Source organism: Stigmatopora nigra, chromosome 13 (assembly GCF_051989575.1).
Source record: "Stigmatopora nigra isolate UIUO_SnigA chromosome 13, RoL_Snig_1.1, whole genome shotgun sequence".
Taxonomy (NCBI): domain Eukaryota; kingdom Metazoa; phylum Chordata; class Actinopteri; order Syngnathiformes; family Syngnathidae; genus Stigmatopora; species Stigmatopora nigra.
In genome coordinates this window covers 6,675,001-6,697,588 of record NC_135520.1, presented here as the reverse complement: position 1 = coordinate 6,697,588, position 22,588 = coordinate 6,675,001, and the positions used below count along the sequence as shown (strand labels likewise).

The window sequence follows — 22,588 nt, the reverse complement described above, 5'->3', positions numbered from 1 at the left end:
TTTGCATTTATATTGCATATTATTTTTTTTAATTAAAGTAGACTTGCAATTAGGAATGGCAGAATAAACGGGGTCAGTTTTAAAACGTGGGACCTTTTCCCGGAACTTTGTCTTTTTTTTTAAATTAAAAGCGTGCTTTTCCCACGCCGATGTCTACTCGTGTGTATCGACACTTCCTCCACATTATTTTTCGGTATGTATTTTAGTGTTAAATGTTGAATCTCGATTCAAAAATGTTAAAACATATATTTTGCTTATTTCCGCGTGCAATATATTGGCCGATCCTTAGAGATCAGGAAGCGATAATGCTATAAATGAAGAAGCGTTGTGCAGCCTGATAGCTCATTTGTTTGTTGTCCATCATTTGCAGCTTCTTATTATCTTGATCTTTGGATCTGTTGGGCCACTAAATTGCATCACAAGGGTAAGAAAAAACACCTTATTCATATTTCCCGGAGTAATATGATCTAGTTTTTTTTCATGTTTGTGTTGATCTCTATTTACCCAATAGATGTCACCCTTGTAATGTTCTTAAACTCTTGTGTCAGGGTAGGATGGCCACTTTAGTAGCTTACGAGGATTCTGATTCTGAGTCTGAGGATGAATCTCTGAATCAGCAAGACAGAGTCGGATCATATCAAGAATGTCATTTAATGAAGTTGAATGCACAACCCCAAAAGACAGGGTTGGAATCTCACTTTGATGTCTGTGGTGAAAAAAGTTCATCTTCACAAAAGCAGACCTCTTCTTTTAGTTCTCATGCTGATATTCAAAAGACTGCACTGCTCCCTTCCATCCCAGCAGTTAAAATCCACAAAAGATCCTGCACTATCCCATCCAATATACGACCCTACATCCCTAAAAGACAAAGACTTGTCACTTGCATAAATAAAGAAGAGAACTCAACGGGGGGCCTCCATAGAAAAGATGCCCAATTGCTCTCAAGTGTGTCTCCAAAAGTGAAACTTCATCTTTCCCAAATACCTGCGGCTGCTGGGGTACCCAAGAAGCTTCTGATGACCCTTCAAGGCCACCAGGGTCCGGTGAATACACTACAATGGTGCCCATTTCCTGAGAAAAGTCATCTACTGTTGTCTGCCTCCATGGATAAAACCTTTAAGGTACAGTTAAAATAATATCAATAATACTTGACTATTATCAAGCACTAGTGTAATACTACTACATGCTGATTGCTGAACTTGTCTGCCATCTACTGGCAAACTCCTAAACTACAGGCAAATATAAGAAGGCAATTATTATTGATAATTTTTGTTAATCAGCATTAATATAACAAAAATCCCAGGTTTGATTTTGCATACTAAGTTTCGTTGTGATATGTCCACAAAGAATAGAGCCGTAGAGAAAAATTAATGGTGTAAAAAGGCCAAATTACAACAAAATGACAGACCTTCACCCTGTGATAATAATCAAATGTGAAGTGGCAAAAAATATAGGAGTAGTGGTGGGTACAGTTAAAGAGAAATACATTCTTTGGCTTCCGAATGTAGAAACACAGCACATAGCTCGTTCTGCACAATTATATCTATCACCATCAGCATTATGTATGTCAGCACCCACAGGGTATTCTAGCTTCCCCATTCCACTTCTCTAGTCCACCCAGGGAAAAGAAATGGGAAAGAAAGGTCAAGAGATGGTTTGTGAATCTGTCACACCCTTTCGCCAAGTCTTAAGGGAGTGAGACAAGGGCTCATCAGTTAAATATTCATGAGGTGCATTCGCATATTCAAACAGGTTCACCGACAGCATTTGAACCATCTTCTCTGCCTCCCCTCCTGCAAGACTTGTTGTGTTGTAGCAGATGGTGGCCAAATGAGGAAAGATGAGCTTTGGTGTTTTGTATGCAACTCTGATTGCGTAGCAGAATAACGTTACTAAATCAGGCATCTCATGGACACAGGTTGACTATATTTCCCTCCTTTTTCTTTTAGGCCTCCTAAAGTAGTTTCACGTTTATCCGCAGGGCCCTTATGCCTTCCAATTAGGTTGCTAAAATTAATTGATTATGATTTGACAGCTTATGCGATCTTGGAGAGATTGTTTTTGGACATTAAAATTCATCCAAATCTTCTATTTGAGCCTCCTAATTGCAAATTTTCTCATGTATTGGATTTTGAAAATGAATTTAAAATATGTAATCAGAAAAGGGGATAAATCCTGTTTTAACATTTTTTTTCATTTAAAAAGGAAAAAGGAATAATGTTTTTAAAAAACCTTGTTTATTTACAGTGAAAATGAAAGAGGAGGAGGAAAAAAATTAGATATAATATTTAGATATTTTTTTTAAAAATTGGATTAAAAGAACTGAATAAAAATCATTAAATATTCAGTTTGCTATTTATCTAAAACAGACAAAATGCTTTTTGAACTAAAAACAACACAAAGAAAGAAAAAAGAAATTTACATTAAAAATTTGCAATTATTGATTTAAAAAAAAATCAACAAACAAATCTATAATGTAAAAATATACACAATGTGTTTAACTTTTAACAATTAAAAAAAAGTTATGAGTCCTAAAATGACTTATTTTGTCATGTAAAAATTTGACATGCAATTTCCTCGTTTGCTGTTAAACAAGAAAAGTAGAATTATTCTCATATAGAAGTCTGTTACTAATTAAGAATTTACATTGAATATACATTAATTCCTCTCTATTGTTTTGGCCTGAAGACACAGTCTGTGAAGTCCTCACATCTCTCTCAGCTTTTCTGTCTTTAGCAGTTTAGTTGCCCTACCTCATCCTTGGACTACACGCAATTAGTCATTGTCGCCATGGCTACGGCAGGTGTTAGGCAGCAGTTTTACATTGATAATAGAAATTCTCATTTATTTTTATAATTGCTCCCAGGCATTTAGAAAGCAGATTAACCAATGAGTCATGCAGAAGGATCCTCGGCAAGTGGCCGGTGAAAATGAACAGGATAAGGATAGGAAAAAAAAGAAAGAAAAGAAAGAAAACATTCATTTACAGGTCTCGACTTATGTGAGACTATTGTCCGGGCATTAATTGGTTCATTGTCTTGGGTTATTGTGTGCTAATGCTTATAGAATGACATTTCTCTGTTATTATAATTGGTAAATATGTGGCGGGTCTGATTAGTTGATATGGCAACCTTGTGGTGGCAGTGTTTCCTCGAATTGGTGGTGCAGGAGTTTAGCCTTTGAGTTGGAACACAAGCACTTTCACTAAATTTACTCTGAAGGATTTTCAGTAGCATTTTATTAGACATTTAATTGTAGCAAGTTTAGGAAAAAAATCAACTTTTGTGACCTCTATCTTAACAAATGGCAAGTCTAAAAGGATAAGTGCACTTCACTCAGACTCTCTTTACTTGACACTATTGTATGATCGTTCTAGACCCGTTTCTTCACTCGTCAGTCATTTTTCCAATTTTGCTGTCAACAGTAGAAAAAGGGGAAAGAAAAAGTTAGCAGTGCTTAGCTTTAAGATGCACAAAAAGGTCAGGGGTCAAGATTGGATCCATTCTCTTGGTTTCTTTGAATTGATGAACTAAAGTGATGCCTACCAATTCATTGATAATTCTACCAAGTACAGTGCAATTGAACTTTTTCTGAAATAGCCCTGGTAAGCTCAATTGAGTGCATGCCTTTCTCTTTAGTCTCCCACGCAGATAGTGTCTTTCTAATGCTGTGTGAAGAGCACATTTAATAATGAAACATAGAACCTGAGAGATGTCTGATGTGGCCTGCAGAGTTTTCAATGTGAAACAACCCCCCTTCCAAAAAAAAAAAATACTTCCCGTCGTTAAAAGTTGTACCTCATTTGAGTTGGCACCTGACAAGACCACCCACTCTATGTCAAGCTGAGTTGTGACCCGTCAGACTGGAAATCAGCCTCTATAAGCAATAGTGGGGCTGATGAAACACTTGTCACAGTATTGGCGGAGCTCCTTTTGATGAAACGTGTTGAAGCTCAGTGCGAACGCACCACTGCAATTATGAAGCACAAAAGATCAGCATTTCTGTCATAAATCACCATCTCCTTTCAAGAGTTTATTTTTTTGCCCGTTCAAAATTTGCTTGCACTTTGTTGGCACTTTTTATGCTCTTCAGATGGTAGATACATACACACATTTAAAATGATTGATGCTTGTTTTTATTTAAGGTTAGCACATAGTTTAAGTCGAACAGATTAATAGCATGAACACACGTGTGTGTGTGATATATATATATATATATATTATTTACATCTGTGTATATATACAGTCTGATTGTATGATAATTTTGGCACCAAAATATCGCCACTTTCCCTACAATACATGAAGAAAACAATAATTATCTTTGTGTTTTTAGAGGTGTGAATGTAGGAGTATTATTTCTAGTGCCTGTATTACTCAGCTGTGTCCAAAATTGGGGCGATCATGTGATGTATCTATGGTGCCTTTTCAGGTGTGGGACGGAGCCGAGAGTGGACGTTGCCTAAGGGTTTACACCTGCCACTCAGGAGCTGTCCGTGGTGCTTGTTGGAGCCCCTCCGGGCACCAGATCCTCTCTGGCTCATTTGACAACACAGCTGTGGTTACTGACGTGGAGACAGGTGAGCAGCAGGCCAGCTTTATTCTGAATTTACCCTCTAAACATGCTCATGATAATATGACAAAACATGTTAGTCGTCAGTTTCACCCAGTTCAGTGAGTTTTTTTTCACGTTTTATGCAAGATTGGCTGAATTTTTTTTCTTGAATTTCATTCATAGAGGTTATGCGTTTTATTTGTTTGTCTTTTCTATATTTTGATGTGCATGTCAAGTCTAATTTGTGCACATATAAGCCGTACCCTCGATTCAGTCGTTTTTTTGCGACTCACATGCGAGAAAATACCTTAAATATATCGTGCTAGTAGTCAATTAAAGTATTCATCGGTAGGCAATAATGTTGTGAAGTGTGATCGTTTATTTTAAAGCAGCAACATCATTTTGTCTGCCTTGTGTTCTATTCTTGGAAACAAACATCATTTGCTATCAGACAAAATTGCTTTTCAGGATGTGATAAAATACGAGTTTGATTAAAACCACACAGGGATTACATTTTTTTTTCTTCTGTCAATTCCTGCAATATGTTCACTTCTCAGTAAACAGAAGCCGGTGTTTTTCTTGTTTGTTCATGTTTTTGTTTCATTACTTGGAGCCAAATCCTGTAAGCTTTGTGTTGTTCTATGTGATCATACAATGCATTTTCAAGGTGACATTTACTCACAATCAATATTTTTGTGTGCTTTGGAAGCGCTTTGCTTCTAAAAAAAAAACAGGCAGGCCAGCTGGTTCACCAAGCAAATTGGAATCTTTAAATTGGGGCTTGTGGAGATGTTCCTATTACATACATAAGAAAGCTGTTTGGTAGGCTTAACTGTGAATTAAAGTTAGGCAAATGGGCCAGACGTTGCTTTTGATACCCCCGCGGTGTCTGCCTGTGCTGACGTGCTTCCGTTTGTCCTTCCTCTCTCAGTGTGTTTGTCAATACTGCCAATAGGGCCTAAGGATAATAGCTTGGCCTACACATTAAAGCACACAGAAAGCACCGGGGAAGGGATCAATAATGGACACAACACGACTAGCTAGAGCAACTACCATGACCTTACAGTGGAGCTTCACAGGCCGTGCCCTTAAACATTTTTTTTTTAATCCCACCACTTTGATTAGATTCTTGTTATAAGGGTGATGATAATGCTTCATGTTATCGGCTTGTTTTCCTCGGATGCTGATGAACCCGTTTGCTGCCGTCTATGGCGATGAATGTCCAATTTATTAGAAAAGGGGAGGATTGTCTGAGAATGATGTTTCAATGGCATTGATCTTTAATTAGAACAAGGGATCGTTCTCAGTTCAAATAGATTGGATGACTGTTATCTTCATTGGCAGCTGAATAGTTCTTTATAATACAAAAAACTTCAGGTAGAGATCATGATGTTATTCATGAAGTTCATACTAGTTTTTGATTTGGTGATGGTTAGTAGAGACTAATTTGCTGGAACTTGGGTAAAGATTCAGTTTATCCCTTTGTACTGCAAGAGACTATTACTGGTCATTTAAATACACTTGGCTGATATACACTTTGAACTAATATCTATTTTGCTTGAATTCTTTAAGAATTCATTCAATTTCCATACTACTCGTCGTCAACGTCGTACTTTACAAATTAATACAATGCAAACTAAACCAGTGAAATCAGAATGAATAAAAACTGAAATACATACAAGTTCTGGCCCCCAATAACACTCGGAAGTGGATTTTTTTCCAAAATGTTTTCAATACATGATATTTAATTCCATTGCCATATAAATTGGAAAGACTGACTTTGGATGCTCATATTTCATTGGACTTTTTGACTGGGCGGATTTAGATTAGATTAGAATTTAATTTCATCCCTAAATCGGGCAATTTCTTGGTTGCAGTAGCAAGACAGATACAAGACATTGTAGACCTTGATTAAAAAAAACTGGAGTGAGTGATGAGTACTAGATTTAATGTCTGTGCGTAGCAGCCAATGAAGTAAATGAGTCATCAGTAGGTAAATGATGATCTAATGTCAAAGTGCTTGGAGTACTTGGAAGGTGGAAGTTACTATACAAGTAGAAATCCATAAAGGCTAATGCGTTTTATCAACGAGCGTTGCCATCCCTGTGTTATTCCTACATTTCATTCAAAAGCCTCCAAATCACAGCCAAAATTTCCCTTTTTGTTTAAGTACTACACCCTAATCCATCTTCAACCTCCACCTAATGTGTAGCGGCCTTTCATTGGATATTCTCTTCATTTTCATGCATTTTCAAATTAAAACACTTTTATGGCGACAGAGGCTTTTATTTGTTTCAAATGGTGGCTGCTTGCAGAAATGAAGCCAATTCAATTTAGCTGCATATCATTGAGGGACTCGGGGATTCCAACCCTGTTTCTGTACAATTGCAGTGTAATTGGATGTGGCTAAAAACCTAAGGCTTGACTCCTAACTCTCTAGTTAATCCGATTGCAGCATCAGCCCGAGTGGCACACGTAATTGGCCTGCTGCTTATTTTATAAAAAAAAATCCACGTTTTTGAGACTTTAATTGTACAGCTTTTCTTTTCAGTAAAGTTACCCTCATTTACGAACAAGACTGATTTTGTAACGTTGTAGTTTTCCATACATTCTCTGCTACCCATGATATGTCTCCTCCACATACTATTGTTCTTGTGCCCAATTTCATTCGCGGAAATGCATTTGCACCCCCAGTCAGGTGCAGGCAAGCCTTTCACAGCAGTTGGAATATAAGACAAGTTGCATAGTCTAATGCGCACAAGGGGAGGAAATGAGAAAAAGAAATGGGGAGACTTGTATAAGAAATGAGTTCCTTCTGCTAGCAATTAGAGTGAAGTGGCAGCTGTTGAGCTCCACCTTGGACTTGCTCCTTGGCAGAAATTGACGCCACTGCCCGGCTGCTTTGTATTAGCGCGTGCGTGTGCGCTCATATGTCCCGCCATGCCCGTTCGCTCCTTATCCCCCCCCCCCCCCCCCCCCCGGCCCACTCGACTGTATATGAATCTTTTGAACAGTATTCGGACTGCAGAATCCCTTTTTAATATTAATGGAACAATTTGCAGTTGAGATTCTTTCCCCCCCTCACTCACTTACTTCAAATTCAGTTTGTTGTTAACAACATCCAGGACAATCTTATTTTCAACTCTATTTTGGCTCAGTAATAGTATTGCAAGTTTTAGTTCATAATATGAATACAGCATAGTCCAAAATTGTCCTTGAAAGCGTTCAAGCACTGTGCAGAAAAAATGATTAGTACATTTGCCTGAGGTGGTAGCACAGAATAGGGCTTCGTACAGAATACAGTATTTCAATCCTTAAGGCAGCAAATGCCACCGGCAAATATTGACCTACTTTGTTTGTATGCATTGTTTTTACAATAGTTACCTGACACAGTAAAAGGAAAAAGTACTGCTATTGGGTGATGAATGAGGTCTATCCTGCTCAGCTCAGCAATATGGCACTGCTTGATAGAGACCAAGAATTGTGCTTTGCTAGAGTTTACAATGTACAGTCATGTTAGATACAGGTCATTCTGAAAAATGAAAATATAGATGCTTTGTTAAGCTGTGGCCATGCAGAAAATATTACATTTCAATTCAATATTCAGTTTTTCGTAAGCATCACTTCACATAAGCTGTTGCTAATCAATCGGTATATTTCTTTTGCAATGCAAATTTGGGTAGTTAACCTCCGTTTTGTTGTACGTACTCCCAATAAAAGACTGGAGTCTTTCACTGCATGGATAAAGTAATGCGTTTCCTTCTCACTGGCTTTGCACGTTCTGTCATTGCTATACTTTGTCTTGTTTTAACTTAATCGAGCTTTTCTTCATTAAAACATTACACATATCACGTTTCATTACGACGAGGCTGTTGAGGAGCAAATACCAGTTTTTAAATCTCTACCAGCAAAGAAGATAAACCAATTAAACAAGAAGCTGCCGAGTGTCTCAAATCCGCCTATTAAAAAGTTTAAATCAATGCTAATGAATTTTGCAAATTTGTTTTATAGGATTCCTCAATCAACAATATAGAATGATTTGAGTGTTGGTTTTTGCCGTTCACTGCCGGAGACTTTTGTGCTTGTGAGTTACATTATTTGTTTGTTTGTTTGAATTTAATGAGGTGTTGTTCAGGCCTGAGGTGTACTGTTTCGCATATTCTCGCCTCATAGTTTGGACTTCCCTAGCACAAATACAAATTACTATTCCTTCGCAGATCCCTGGTGTAATTATATCCAAGCCTCTGAGTATTTTTATGCAGTGACATTTTATGTTTGGATTTAAATTAGACTGCCTCTAACCTAAATTAGATTCCACATCCTACCTATTTCATTCTTGGACAATACTAGTGTGTGCACGCACGCAAGTGACCTGCACGTTCGGGCTTGCCTGTGAAATGGAATTGAATTGTGGAGGCCTCTTGAGACTCAAAACACTTTGATTTTAGTGTCAAAAAGATGTGAAAATTCGAATGCAATGGCAAGACTGTATTGTAAGACTTTCACCTCCGCTCAAATGGGGCTGGCTTAAACTGGATATATTGTGTCGAAACGGATGGAACAATGGCTGTAACGTATGGACAGTCACTGTCAATGTCACAAGAAAGTGAACTGTTATTTATTGTCAATGATTTTGTGTTACATAGTACTTTGAGGGTGTGCTCAATGACTACAAATGATATACAAAAAAAGATATTCTTCTCATGGATTTTTGAAACCAAAGCTTTTAAATGTGTGTGTGTACATTTTTCATCAGGGGAATTTTGCCTTTGGAATGGAATGAAATAAAATATTCATTTCTGAAATCCTATCTGAAAGCTTACATCCTAAATTTCTGACATTTTGTCATTTTGGAAGGCTTTTGAAATAGTTTTATTTAAGAGAAATATTTATAGAACTTTTCATAGCGAAAGCTTGACGTGCAATTAATCCCCCGCGTTTGAATCCATCCTTGCATAATTCAAAACAACTCCTGCTGATCAAAGACGCAAAGGTGCATTATTTAAAAAAAAAACAACAACAACAACAATGCATTGATCTTGTTGCTTTCCCTTCTGTTTTTTATTTTATTTGTGCAGGCCAATGCATCGTCAAAGCGAATAATCAGTTCAAGGTGATGTGTGTGGTCTCACATCCCACCAACCCTGAGGTGTTCTTGTGTGGAGGTTACAGTTCAATGGTCAACGCCTGGGACTCCCGCTGCTGCAAGGTCCAACATATTAACCTCCCTACTACACATCTATCATCTTTATTGACTCCGTTTCACCGGCTGCACTTTGACCTTTTCAAATCAAAGGCAGACCGGCAGCTGAAGACACATTTAACACACAAACACACACACACTCGCGTATAAACACACACACAAACACAAACAAGAAGGTTTTAGTGAACCTCACTAAAAGGCTCGGGATCTCACATACATGCCTTTAAATGGGCTGGTGATCTCACTTATTGTGCAATGTGAAATTCATTTTGCTTTCATAGATTGTTCTCGTGAAGCTATAACCCAGTAATGCCATTAACTTTAATGAATTTTTTTGTAATGATAATTTGATGCATTTTGATCATAACCTGAATACTCACTGATAATATTACTACTATTAAGTGTCCATGTTAATTGCGGATGAGGCTTTTGACCTTAAAAAGTTGGTCTTTTCTCAGACTATTACATTGAAGTATTTGTGTGATGTCAAATGAACCATTTACAACCACAATTTTTTTAAATTAATAGTACACAGTGGTGTATTAAGCATTTATTTGAATTGAGCCTAACTATTAAAATGATAGAATCATAACCAATTTTAATTTGTTTATATTACTGATATTTAATTTACTGATTACACCATTAGTTTCATTTGCTTCTGTGGTAATATTCATTTGTTTATACAACCATTTTTTTTAATTAAGAGTGTAACTCATTACCTTTTTTAATTTAGATTTTTTTTAAATGGATTTGTAGGGATTTTTCTTTATTATAGGCTGCTTGTATTTGTGTGTGAAATGTGGGTAGTAATATTTTTCCTTAACCAGACTTTCATTTTTTTTTGGCAAACTATTTTACCAGATTGTCAAAGTTTACAAAGCAGGAATCCAGCAGACTTTGGACATTCTGTTTCTGAGAGGAGGCCTGGATATCATCACCAGCTCTGACTGTGTTAGCAGAGACTCAGCTGACCGCACCCTGATCGCATGGGACTTCCAAAGCACTGCCAAAATCTCCAACCAGATCTACCATGTAAGCATATTTCTTAGGCCCAATGCCAGTAACCATTATATACGTACACACATTGCTTTCATTATGATGCATTATTCTCTATAGTCTGACTCTACTTAATATTTACATGTTTAGACTTTACATTTGCAAGAAAGTAACCCATAAAACCCATCGTTCACTGCAAACTCCTCCCAGTCAACATAGATTAGACATCCATCATCATGAATGGCAGCCAATAACCAAAAAGAAATCTAATGAGATTTGCAACTGCTTTCTAGGAACGCTACACATGCCCCAGCTTGGCTCTCCACCCACATGAGGATTCCTTTGTAGCCCAGACCAACGGCGACTACGTGGCCGTGTTTAACTCCCAACGACCTTTTAGGATGAACAAGAGGCGACGTTATGAAGGACACAAGGTCAGCAATTATGTCACTGTCTTTGGGGTAGCTTTTTTAGTGGCTTTCAAACTATTAACTCATGGGAAAAGAGTAATGTTTTCAAAATATAAATAGGCGTAATTCAAAGTATGCAGAGAAAATGTCTTAAGCTAGGAACTAGGAACAAAACAAGTGCAATTTGAGGTTTCTGCTTCAGTACTAGTAGATAATGATGGACACGCATGCAAGGCAGTCCATTCCATTATATTCGAACACTTTGTATTTTAATTGTATCCCACCAGGGGACACATTGAATCAGATAATGAGATCTCAGCATGATCATAATGCCTTTTTTAATTTACTTTTTTGATATGGGTTGTCATTTGAGTGTTTCAATAAGGCTAAAATGATTATTAAAAAAAAGATTATTTTATTTGACACATTTTACCTCTTTAGGTTGATAAGCACGCACAAATGATTTAAGTGTGAATCAGACCGTATGCTTGAACTTGGTCCAATTAAGAGGCTCTTGGGTTTAAGTCTTGACCCCATGGGTGAAGTTTGCATGCTAATTTGATAGTAATGTCCTTTTGATGTGGATGTAAACGTCAATAATTGCCTGGTGATCCGTTTAGGGTAGGAAAACATCCAGCTCGACCATGGGCTTAATGATGCCAGGCAGTGTGGTGGTATAAATTGAGCTACTGTATAGTAGTAAGCAATTTGACTCAAAGGTCAAAAGTGCCAAATTCGAGCTACAGCAAATGAACACATTTGTTCAACATGAACTTTTCCTTTGTTTTGCTGCACCCATATTGTTGATTTTGGCCAATGGAAAAAATATGAAATCTAACATGACTTTTGCTTTTGACTCTCTCAGGTGGAGGGCTATGCGGTCCAGTGTGATTTCTCTCTGGATGGAAGTCTTTTAGTGTCCGGCAGCTCCACCGGCTCAGCCCACTTCTACGACTACCACAACACTCGCCTGCTTCATTCTCTGCAAGCACACAAAGAGCCGTGCCTATGCGTGGTCCAACATCCCGTCCTGCCCACCACCGCCGCCACTTGCGACTGGGCCGGAGAGATTAAGGTGTGGCACTGAGGAACAAGTTCAAATGGAGCTCAAATGTTGAGGTAGGTGAACACTAGAAATGCAACGGGATCTCTGGGGCACATAAACACACAGCATCAGCTTTCCTTTTAAGTCATATTCTTTCAAAGCGTAATTCTCTTTGTTTCTTGATTTTTTTCCTTTCTTCCCCATCGCTCTGATCTGACATTTCCCTGAACTTCTCAGACTAAAGTTAAATGAATCGCTTACATCTGTCAGCTCTTGTCAGCTTTGTCCTAAAAGCCCACCCGTCAACAAAAGAGCAATGGCGCACGCCCACATGGTTGTGAACTTTATCTTTGAATTGCAATCCTTCAAATACCATTCCAAAATGCTACTTTCTATGATTGTTTTCAAGTGCGATAGTTATTCACTTTCGTTTTTTAATGTTAAATAATATAGGCGGTAAAGAGTGATACACAGACAGAGCCAACTCAACTTTTAAAATGTTTTTATAGTATCCAATTTTATAGGCTTTTACAGTAGATTGTTGCACCTTGACTTTATTTCCTCAATAACCACGCTCGTAACTCATTTTAGTCATAAATCATATTATTTATGTGCTTAGCTATCTATCCTCTTAACTAGAAAGAACCCTTTTATTTTGAATTTTTCCGCTGTACTTGTTTTTAAATGAAGAATCTGGAAACCTTTTCTATTTTCCCAACATTCATCTTTATTCATAAATAAATACAGCAAAAATATATTTAATCATGCATCAGACAGACATATTCACATTTTGTTGTTACTGGGACCTTTATGGAGGTAGGACTGGACACAGCCATTTGAACTTCCATCAATCAATGCATTCCGTAAATTAAATATCAACTGAATAGAATACAGTTTTATTGTTTAAGATACCTTTTCTTTCTGTACATAAAACCCACAAAAATACCAGTTATTTCATTAAATCAGTGCAGCGGTTGTATTCATTTTCAAGGGTTTTCTGAAAATTTCATACAGTACTTACACTCACACCAAATAAATATTGGAAATTAAAAAATACATTAAAAAAAAAGTAAATGGTGTGACTAAAAGTGAAGCCATTCTATTCATAAAGGGAGAGGTAGAAATATTACATCAAAAATGGCACTGCATCTTCTTGTTGATGATCATCCTTTACAACATGAATAGAAAGAGAAAGCCAAATTTAACAAAAGTCATTCTGTTGTAGTAGCATTACTTTTACAGCGTAAATAATTTAGTAAATCAATCTGAATTGTCAAAGGCAAAATAACGTATCAACTCAAAATAAGAACCCTGTGATTGTGATCTCATTATTTAGAAAAAACAGCCAAAATGTACACATGACCTAATTGGACGCACACTTTGGCCCAAATCTCCCAAATTCTCAAATGAACTCAACAAAATATTCAATTCCCATTCACACAAAAGGCTCTCTCCCTTTCTAATACACCATCTCTGTTATGCCAATCAGGAAGAAGACACTATCAATAAAGAGGATGTTGTATACAGTATTTACATAATATATATATACTGCAAAGTTGTGCCCCACCAAACAGAATTAAGGCAACTGAACAAGAGTCCTGTTATGCGAATAACAATTGTACATCACATTTATGGAGCTAATTTTTTATATAAAAATATGACAAACTCCCTTTAAGTTGTTCAAAATCTTCCATCAACATACTTTAAGTCTTTCAATGGTTTACTATACCGTCTATGCACACTGCTGTCTTATAAGTTTGATACAAATGGTTCTGAATATACTAACCCATTGTACATGCTTTACTCATTTAGATTTTTTTTAAATTTAAATAAGAATAATGAAGTTTCTTGCTGGTTTTACTTAACAGTGTTCAGTATAAAAGTTTTAGCACAAAGCACAGTATATCCATGGTCTGTCTTGCTGTAGGTGGTTAATCCCAGTGGCTCAATAAAAGATCAATAAGATGAAGTCACTGAATTGCTACAGCATCTCAGCTAACGAGAAAAGCTACACTTGTATATGACAGACAATAGAAAAAGGTGTTGCAGACTCCATGAAACATGCCTTGGCTAGGATACATAAAACACTGAACACCCTTGTCACACCAAGTATGCTGAAGAGAAGATTGGCGACAGTACAGTACAGCAGGCTAGTAATCATCATCATCAGCATCATGCATAAATTGACAAGCTCCTTTCTCCCCTTTTTCAGTTCAGCAGCGTACCGTAGAGCTGCGCCTTGGTCAGACTGTCCTTCCGTGTAAGCCCGGTGCTGCCAAATTTTTGGTATCTTGGAGAGGTCTTCTTGGGTAGCGCCGGGCCAACGGCGCTGAGGGCAGAGCTGGAGCTGGGCCGAGGCCGGACGCTTGGCCTGGGGCTGGGATAATGCTGAAGACTTGAGGCTTCTAAAGAGCTTTGGTGTAAGGACTCTGCCGAGCTCCCGCCGCTCAGATTCACATAGTCCTTCTTGGCACGCTCCTTCTCTTTCGACCTTCCTGAGGGCAACGAGCCGTCTGGATTGCCGTCCTTGGCTCGATAGGTCGCAGAGTTCTTCTTCGGTTTGCGAAGCTCCGCAGGCGGAAGTTTGGGGCTGCGACTGGGCGAAAGGGAACCCAAGGCGAAACACTGGTCCAGCATGTGACTGTGGAAGACGTCGTCCCCATCTTGGAAGCTGCTATAAAGAGATCCTTTGGCCTTACTCGATGGACCCACGCCATAGTGGCACTCTGAAAAACTGTACGGTGAGACCCGTCCCGCCACGTTACGATAGGACGACGAAAAGTTATTAACGTCTTCCACGCTCAGCTGTTTCCATTGGCTGCTTAGATCATCCTCGTGGGCGTGAATTTCAGCTCTGCTTTCCCGAGGTGTACTCTGAGCTTGGCCCAACCCGGTCGGAGATCCCATGCTGCGAGAGGAAGCCAGGCGAGGGGTGCTGGCGTGGTACGGTTCACTAAAGCAAGAGGCTGTCCTGGTGTACGCTGGCGAGGTGCCCTTCTGCGGGCTCCTTGCAGCGCCAATGTGCTGAATGCTTTTGGATTTGGAGAAACCTGAGCCGTCTTTGTCGTAGGAAGACACGCTTTTGCGTTCGTAGTCCCCGCTGCCACTATCCCGCCAGTCCATGTACAGACCCTGGTGTGAAGTGGATAAAGTGCTACTGGCAGTGCGTAAACCACTGGTGGTCATGCCTCCCTTGTCATCCGAGGCGAGGCTAAAACTGGAGTAGGAACTGGAGGCGGGGAGGCTCCCGGCACTGAACTCTTCATGGTGTCGGAAGGATGATGGCGGCTCGTGGTGGGAGAAGCTGCCTGAGTTGTAGGCCTCCTCATCTGCGTTGCTATCCATTGAGTTCTGGGCATGGAGCTGGAGCAAGGTGGTACCGTGGAGATCGATGCTTTGTCTCCGGTCCGTGTCCTGCCAGCGTTCGGGGCAGTACAGGGCAGTGTCGCTGCAGTACAGGTCTGAGGTCTTGTATGCCACACGGCGGTTAAAATGATCATTAATTCCTGTTCCCATGATAGAGTCTCTCTCCTGGGTGTGTGGACTCGGGGAACGAGTTGCAGGGGAACTGTTTCCCGGTTCTGGTTTTTCCAAGACCTTAGCAATGATCGCAGTTGGAACGGCGTCAGAGTAATTGGAATGGCACATTGCCGTGTTGGCCTCGCTACCCTGATTGTGTTTCTTGATGTGGGAACTGATGCGTTCCTGGAAGTCCAGTGGTAACTGAAACATGGAGAGACAAAATGAGTTAGATTAATATTTAATGAGGTGGCTTTTGAGAATGCAAAGTTATTTACTTGATGTTTGAACAGATGTGCATAGATATAGCTATTTTACTATTTGTGTGTTGCAGTCCTTTTTCTGGTTCTGGTTCAGAAAGTCATTCATTCTTGCAGAGTCCATGTTTGTATTTCTCAGGGGCTCGCCACTATTTTGCCCTCCTAACGAACTTGTCAGGAAACTGCTGAACACAACATCCATTTATGATATTTTTCCAATATGTTTTCTAACACCATTCTGTTTACTCTTTCCATGAAGATGAAGGCTAGAGATTTCTATTATTAATGGCATGTTTTTTCTTTTTTCTCTTTGTAGTGCTCCTGCTCTTCAGATGGAAATGGACAGAGGGAGGGAAAAGATGAATTACGGAGTGGCCTTTGTCTGGAAATAGAAGCTCACCATGGCATAAAATAACCCGCATCTTGTAAATGGAGGCTATTTTTAGCAACTGCCAATTCCCAGCAGGCATACCGATGGAAAGTAGGTGAGGATGCTTGAAAAGAGCTTGCTCAGCCGTTAGCTGTTATCTGAGGCAAATCTTAATTAGCAGTACCACTCTGTTTGAATCCAATGCATCTAGCGGCGTACACTTCAACAGGTCTTGTTCCACTTATTGATGTTAATGGTTTAACGGCTGACAATAGAAGTAATGCTCATTATATTTTGCCTTGCAGCAATTCCATGCTTTTCTCTGTAAGTTATTAGTTTGGGATTCTTGCAGTAAGACTCTGAAGCAAGGCAAAATGGCAAGTCCACAACCTCAAAAGGAAGATAAAACACCTTGTTTCTGATAGCTGGGGGTTTTCAGTATGCTTCGGTGATAGGTCACTTGAGACTCATCTATCTATCTGTGACTCAATGTCCGCTTATTGTTTTTTTTTAATTTGTAAGAACGTGTTGGATGGAATCTAATCTAAAGGTGTACAAAATAGCTCTCAGTTCACCCAGATAAATGAATTAGATTCATAGCTCAGTCAATAGCAATGAAACTGATTATTTATTATTTGATTCCAAAATGTTTGACCCCATTTCGTAGGCCTATAACTGAGAATTTTATTCCAACAGACAAGTATGGACCTCGAACCGACTACCGTTTGCATTGGTAAGTCGCCGCACTCCCAATTGAGCTAAGCTCCCAAGCCACGTCCCTACTCTGCCACGGGCAGCCTCATTGCTTCCCTATTTTATTCCAACAGACAAGTGACAACTGCGGGCTTCGAATCGACTACCGTTCGCATGGTAAGTTGTCGCTGTTCCAATTGAGCTAAGCTCCCAGCCCACCTCCATACTCTGCCACGGGCGGCCTCGATACCCTTATATTTTATTTCAGCCGACAAGTGACAACTGCAGGCAATTATCCATATTTTATTTTATCTGTGAGTTGGATAAGAGTGGCTTAAGGTTGACTTATGTGGCATTTATGTGTAATTTAAATACTATAAAATAGGGGACTTTTGACAAACATTTCATTATTATACAAGAATGTTTTGTTCAGACAGATTTTGTTTGATTTCAATACAGCTAGAAAGACTTTTTCGTATGTAAATTTGCACCATTAATGTAGTCAAGATTTCACCTCAGACATCTTATGAGCTCTGTGATGAGACTTTGAGCATTGCAGTAGCTGGGCAGCCAGGTTGCAGTCTTTCCTGTACAGGTCCTGTAAAGTAGACACAAAGATCTATATAACAAAAATCATTCAGTACCAGAGAGGGGGGTGAGGGCATGAGTTCATATTGCCATTGGGCAAACTCTGAAACACTTACTTAAATTACTGCTTTCTAAGTGCCGTTTAATTATTTTGTAATCAAGGGAGCCCAGGCACGTTAGTGGTCTAATTATAGGTGTGGTTATCTAATGTGATCGCATGGAGGAGTTCTAGAGGGATAAAATATAAACTGCGTACATCTTTTTTGGTAGCATTATTTGAACTATGAATGTAGAAAGCTTAAGAAAAAAATATGCAGGTTAGTATAATTAAAAAAAAAAAGTCTATTTAAGTCCATTACAACCATGTCTTATTATTATGACAGTCGGCCATGGGAAGTAAGATGTAGATTTACAACATCATGTTTTCCTCCTTTTTGTGACAGAAGAGTTGCAAGATATGCTCATTCGCAAACAACGATGGGGACCAAAAAAATGACTAAGTGTTTCACCCCATTTCCTTGGATAAAATGTTTCAACACCTATGTATAAGTGGGGCACGAGTTGGTGTAGTGGGTTGCACACTCGCCTTTGCACCGAGAGAACGTGAGTTCGCTTCCCGGTGTCGGCGGTTCACTGACCAAGCAAGCGGTCGAGGGTCGGCCGAAGGCCGACCCGAGAACGCCTTTCGCACATACAGGTCCATCAAGTGTCTTCCGAACTGCCGAAGGCAGTTCGGAATATAACCTTTTGCTGAAAAGTATGACAAAGTGTTTAATATAAATTAAAAAGTTTTTTCTCTTTTTTTTTCTTCTTGTTCCATTTTCCAGAGTACATGGTGTCATGATCAGCCAAAGGGCGACAGCGGGAATCGAACCCAGATCTCCCACACGGGAGTCCTGTGAACTAACCTCTGCGCCAACCAAGTGACTACACTTTTCTTTGTAATCATTTGAGTGTCTTTCCAAGAAGTCCACAGAAATGACTAAGTGAAAAAGTGTCTCGACCGGGATTCGAACCCAGGTCTCCCAGTCGGGAGTCCTGTGATCTAACCTCTGCGCCAACCAAGTGATTACACTTTTCTTTGTAATCATTTGAGTGTCTTTCCAAGAAGTCCACAGAAATGACTAAGTGAAAAAGTGTCTCGACCGGGATTCGAACCCAGGTCTCCCAGACGGGAGTCCTGTGAACTAACCTCCGCGCCAACTAAGTGACTACACTTTCCGTAGTAATCATTTGAGTGTCTTGACAAGAAGTTCACAGAAACAACTAAGTGAAAAAGTGTCTCAACCGGGAATTGAACCCAGGTCTCTCAGACGAGAGACAGGTGAGTTAACCACTACGCCACCAAGTGACTACACTTTCCTTTGTCATCATTTAAGTGTCTTGATTAAAAGTCCACAGAAACAACTAAGTGAAAAAGTGTCCCGACCGGGATTTGAACCCAGGTCTCCCAGACGAGAGACAGGTGAGTTAACCACTACGCCACCAAGTGACTACAGTTTTCTTTGTAATCATTTGAGTGTCTTGACATCAAGTCCACAGAAACAACTAAGTGAAAAAGTGTCCCAACCGGGAATTGAACCCAGGTCTCCCAGACGAGAGACAGGTGAGTTAACCACTACGCCATCAAGTGATTACACTTTCCTAGTCATCATTTGAGTGTCTTGACTACAAGTCCACAGAAACAACTAAGTGAAAAAGTGTCCCAACCGGGATTTCTCTCACAGGGTGGTGGCCCAGTGGTTAAGTCATCAGTCTGCCGCCCCTGAGGTCCTTGGTTCAAATCCCAGTGCATGCAAAGATTTTCCCAATATTATTCAGGTAAATGAACAAGGTAAAAGTACAAGTACTACTGCTTTCTCTCACAGGGTGGTGGCCCAGTGGTTAAGTCATCAGTCTGCCACCTCTGAGGTCCTGGGTTCAAATCCCAGTGCAAGCAAAGATTTTCCCAATATTATTCAGTTAAAAGAATAAGTTCTAATGCCTAAGTGTTTAAGTGTATAAGTATTCAGTGGTGGATGAAGCATTTTGTCCAAAAAATGACTAAGTGTTTCACCCCATTTCCTTGGATAAAATGTTTCAACACCTATGTATAAGTGGGGCACGAGTTGGTGTAGTGGGTTCCACACTCGCCTTTGCACGGAGAGAACGTGAGTTCGCTTCCCGGTGTCGGCGGTTCACTGACCAAGCAAGCGGTCGAGGGTCGGCCGAAGGCCGACCCGAGAACGCCTTTCGCACATACAGGTCCATCAAGTGTCTTCCGAACTGCCGAAGGCAGTTCGGAATATAACCTTTTGCTGAAAAATATGACTAAGTGTTTAATATAGGTTAAAAAGTTTTTTCTCTTTTTTTTTTCTTCTTGTTCCATTTTCCAGAGTACATGGTGTCATGACCAGCCAAAGGACGACAGCGGGAATCGAACCCAGGTCTCCCACACGGGAGTCCTGTGAACTAACCCCTGCGCCAACCAAGTGACTACATTTTTCTTTGTAATCATTTCAGTGTCTTGACAAGAAGTACACAGAAACAACTAAGTGAAAATGTGTGCCGGCAGCGGGAATCGAACCCAGGTCTCCCAGACGGGAGTCCAGTGAACTAACCTCTGCGCCAACTAAGTGACTACACATTCCTCAGTAATCATTTGAGTGTCATGACAAGAAGTCCACAGAAATACCTATGTGAAAAAGTGTCCCAACCGGGAATTGAACCCAGGTCTCCCAGACGAGAGACAGGTGAGTTAGCCACTATGCCACCAAGTGACTACACTCTCCTTTGTCATCATTTGAGTGTCTTAACTACAAATGCACAGAAACAACTAAGGGAAAATATTTCCCAACCAGGATTCGAACAAAGGCCTCCCAGATGCGAGACGGGTGAGTTAACCTCTGCGCCACAGTGTCCTCACTTCACAAGAAAACAAAGCAACACAGAAACAAGCCTGTGTAGGACTGTGATGAATTTGTTGTTTTTTAAACATTGGCATTAATTCACTTATGTTTACCAGACTGTCATGTGAATATTTTCTTATCATTTCAATAAAAAATACACATGCATAACAATTTCTATCATTTGCATTTTTGAACATTTTTTAAACAGAAATGTCTTACACATTCTAAAAGGTTCACATAGTACTTTTTTTCCTACTGCATAGCGCCCCGGGGCTACCCTCTGGTGTCAATATTGTATCTTACTGCTTCAATTTGTAATGTGCGATGTGCAATGTCAATTACTAAAAACCTCCCACTGATGACCAATCAGAGCAAAGTATATTCAATATAGGTGCAGCACGGTGGGGCAAGTGGTTAGCGCCTCGGTCTCACAGCTCTGGGGTCCTGGGTTCAAATCCATGTCACATCCACCTGTATGCAGTTTGCATGTTCTCCCCTGGACTGTGTGGGCTTCTTCCGGGTACTCCGGTTTCCTCCCACATTCCAAAAACATGCATCAGTGTTATCCCCCGCCTCTGACCCGCAGTCAGCTGGGATATGCTCCAGCACCCCTGGTGCCCCTAATGAGGATAAAGCGGTTCAGAAAATGAGATGGCATGAGAATAGTCAAGTCAAATGGCTAATGAGAATTTGCGCTCCTGCAGACTTAAATAAATAAACTGGGTACTTTTGATGAAAAATGTCAAACAATTTAGGTAAAATGGCATTCAAGGTTACAAAATCTAATGTTTATAAATATGTGTCACTTTAACGCAACAGTGGTCTATACGACCTTCAAACAACAGCTTTTAAAGCTGCACTGTTCATGGTAAATGACTTCATTCTTCAAGTATTGAAGAGAGAATTCAAATCTACCCAATTTGTTGTTTTAATGTATTTCCTTGTGGTAATAACCTCTTATGCAGAGAAGGCCGTTATCGGGACCTTGCAGCACTTGCAATACTAGCGGGTGGGTAGTACTTCATTCCCAAAATTACTCACGTTGTCCTTTTTGAGTTTATTTATGGTGAGCTTGGCCTCCATGAGGTGGTTGTTGAGGACAATAATCTCACGGCTCAGGGATCTTTTCTCCTCTTCGTGATGCTGAGACTGAAAGAAGAAAGAAGCAAAAGGAGTTGAGAATAAAAAATATACAAGAGAATGTATATATATATATATATATATATATATATATATGTATATATGTATATATATGTATATATATGTATATGTATGTATATGTATGTATATGTATGTATATGTATGTATATGTATGTATATGTATGTATATGTATGTATATGTATGTATATGTATGTATATGTATGTATATGTATGTATATGTATGTATATGTATGTATATGTATGTATATGTATGTATATGTATGTATATGTATGTATATGTATGTATATGTATGTATATGTATGTATATATGTATATATATGTATATATATGTATATATATGTATATATATGTATATATATGTATATATATGTATATATATGTATATATATGTGTATATATGTGTATATATGTGTATATATGTGTATATATATGTATATATATGTATATATATGTATATATATGTATATATATGTATATATATGTATATATATGTATATATGTATATATGTATATATGTGTATATGTGTATATGAATATATGTGTATATGTGTATATGTGTATATGTGTATATGTGTGTATGTGTATGTATATGTATATGTGTATATGTATATGTATATGTGTATATGCATATGTGTATATGTATGTGTATATGTATATGTGTATATGTATATGTGTATATGTATGTGTATATGTATATATGTGTATATGTATGTGTGTATGTGTATATGTGTGTATGTGTATATGTGTATGTGTATATGTGTGTATGTGTATGTGTATATGTGTGTATGTGTATGTGTATGTATATGTATATGTGTATATGTATATGTGTATATGTATATGTGTATATGTATATGTGTATATGTGTATATGTATATGTGTATATGTATATGTGTATATGTGTA

General features: G+C 39.0%; 2 protein-coding genes and 1 long non-coding RNA gene across 11 annotated transcripts in view; 2 read left to right on the top strand and 1 right to left on the bottom strand.

The window, feature by feature from the left end:
* The first annotated feature begins 151 nt into the window (after positions 1-151).
* Positions 152-18,126, top strand: wdr25 (WD repeat domain 25). 7 transcript variants are annotated; one of them, XR_013328325.1, is made up of 13 exons: positions 152-193; positions 371-424; positions 549-1,121; positions 4,429-4,576; positions 9,630-9,760; positions 10,616-10,786; positions 11,044-11,184; positions 12,026-12,279; positions 14,418-14,625; positions 16,301-16,469; positions 17,051-17,087; positions 17,182-17,224; positions 18,079-18,126. XR_013328325.1 is itself a non-coding variant. In XM_077731148.1 (9 exons), the coding sequence occupies exons 3-8, from the start codon at positions 555-557 to the stop codon at positions 12,245-12,247; spliced, it is 1,380 nt and encodes a 459-aa protein (XP_077587274.1). In that variant the 5' UTR covers positions 152-193; positions 371-424; positions 549-554; the 3' UTR covers positions 12,248-12,279; positions 16,301-17,014. The 7 variants fall into 7 exon arrangements, 2 of the variants coding, with proteins under 2 accessions (XP_077587274.1, XP_077587275.1); XR_013328326.1 differs by having other exon boundaries at positions 14,418-14,946; XR_013328323.1 differs by lacking the exon at positions 14,418-14,625.
* The window catches only part of begain (brain-enriched guanylate kinase-associated), a 34,122-nt gene continuing 25,940 nt past the window's right edge, over positions 14,407-22,588 (bottom strand). Inside the window, exons 5-7 of the mRNA XM_077731147.1 lie at positions 21,565-21,672; positions 17,562-17,645; positions 14,407-15,928 (exon numbers count right to left, since the gene is read on the bottom strand). Coding sequence (XP_077587273.1) covers positions 14,414-15,928; positions 17,562-17,645; positions 21,565-21,672 — 1,707 coding nt within the window. The 3' untranslated portion in view covers positions 14,407-14,413. The remainder of the gene's footprint in view (positions 15,929-17,561; positions 17,646-21,564; positions 21,673-22,588) is intronic.
* On the top strand, positions 18,151-20,689 carry LOC144206272 (uncharacterized). 3 transcript variants are annotated; one of them, XR_013328329.1, is made up of 6 exons: positions 18,151-18,959; positions 19,030-19,100; positions 19,171-19,241; positions 19,363-19,456; positions 20,011-20,367; positions 20,476-20,689. It is a non-coding gene; the product is annotated as an uncharacterized LOC144206272 (long non-coding RNA). The 3 variants fall into 3 exon arrangements; XR_013328330.1 differs by having other exon boundaries at positions 18,151-19,241; positions 20,011-20,106; positions 20,190-20,367; XR_013328328.1 differs by having other exon boundaries at positions 18,151-19,241.

Bases quoted from the DNA above. Each gene is read 5' to 3' on its own strand.
- wdr25 (XM_077731148.1), top strand. From the start codon at position 555: ATGGCCACTTTAGTAGCTTACGAGGATTCTGATTCTGAGTCTGAGGAT. The intron at 1,122-4,428 runs GTACAGTTAAAA...GTGCCTTTTCAG, and splicing joins CCATGGATAAAACCTTTAAG to GTGTGGGACGGAGCCGAGAG. The intron at 4,577-9,629 runs GTGAGCAGCAGG...TTATTTGTGCAG, and splicing joins GGTTACTGACGTGGAGACAG to GCCAATGCATCGTCAAAGCG.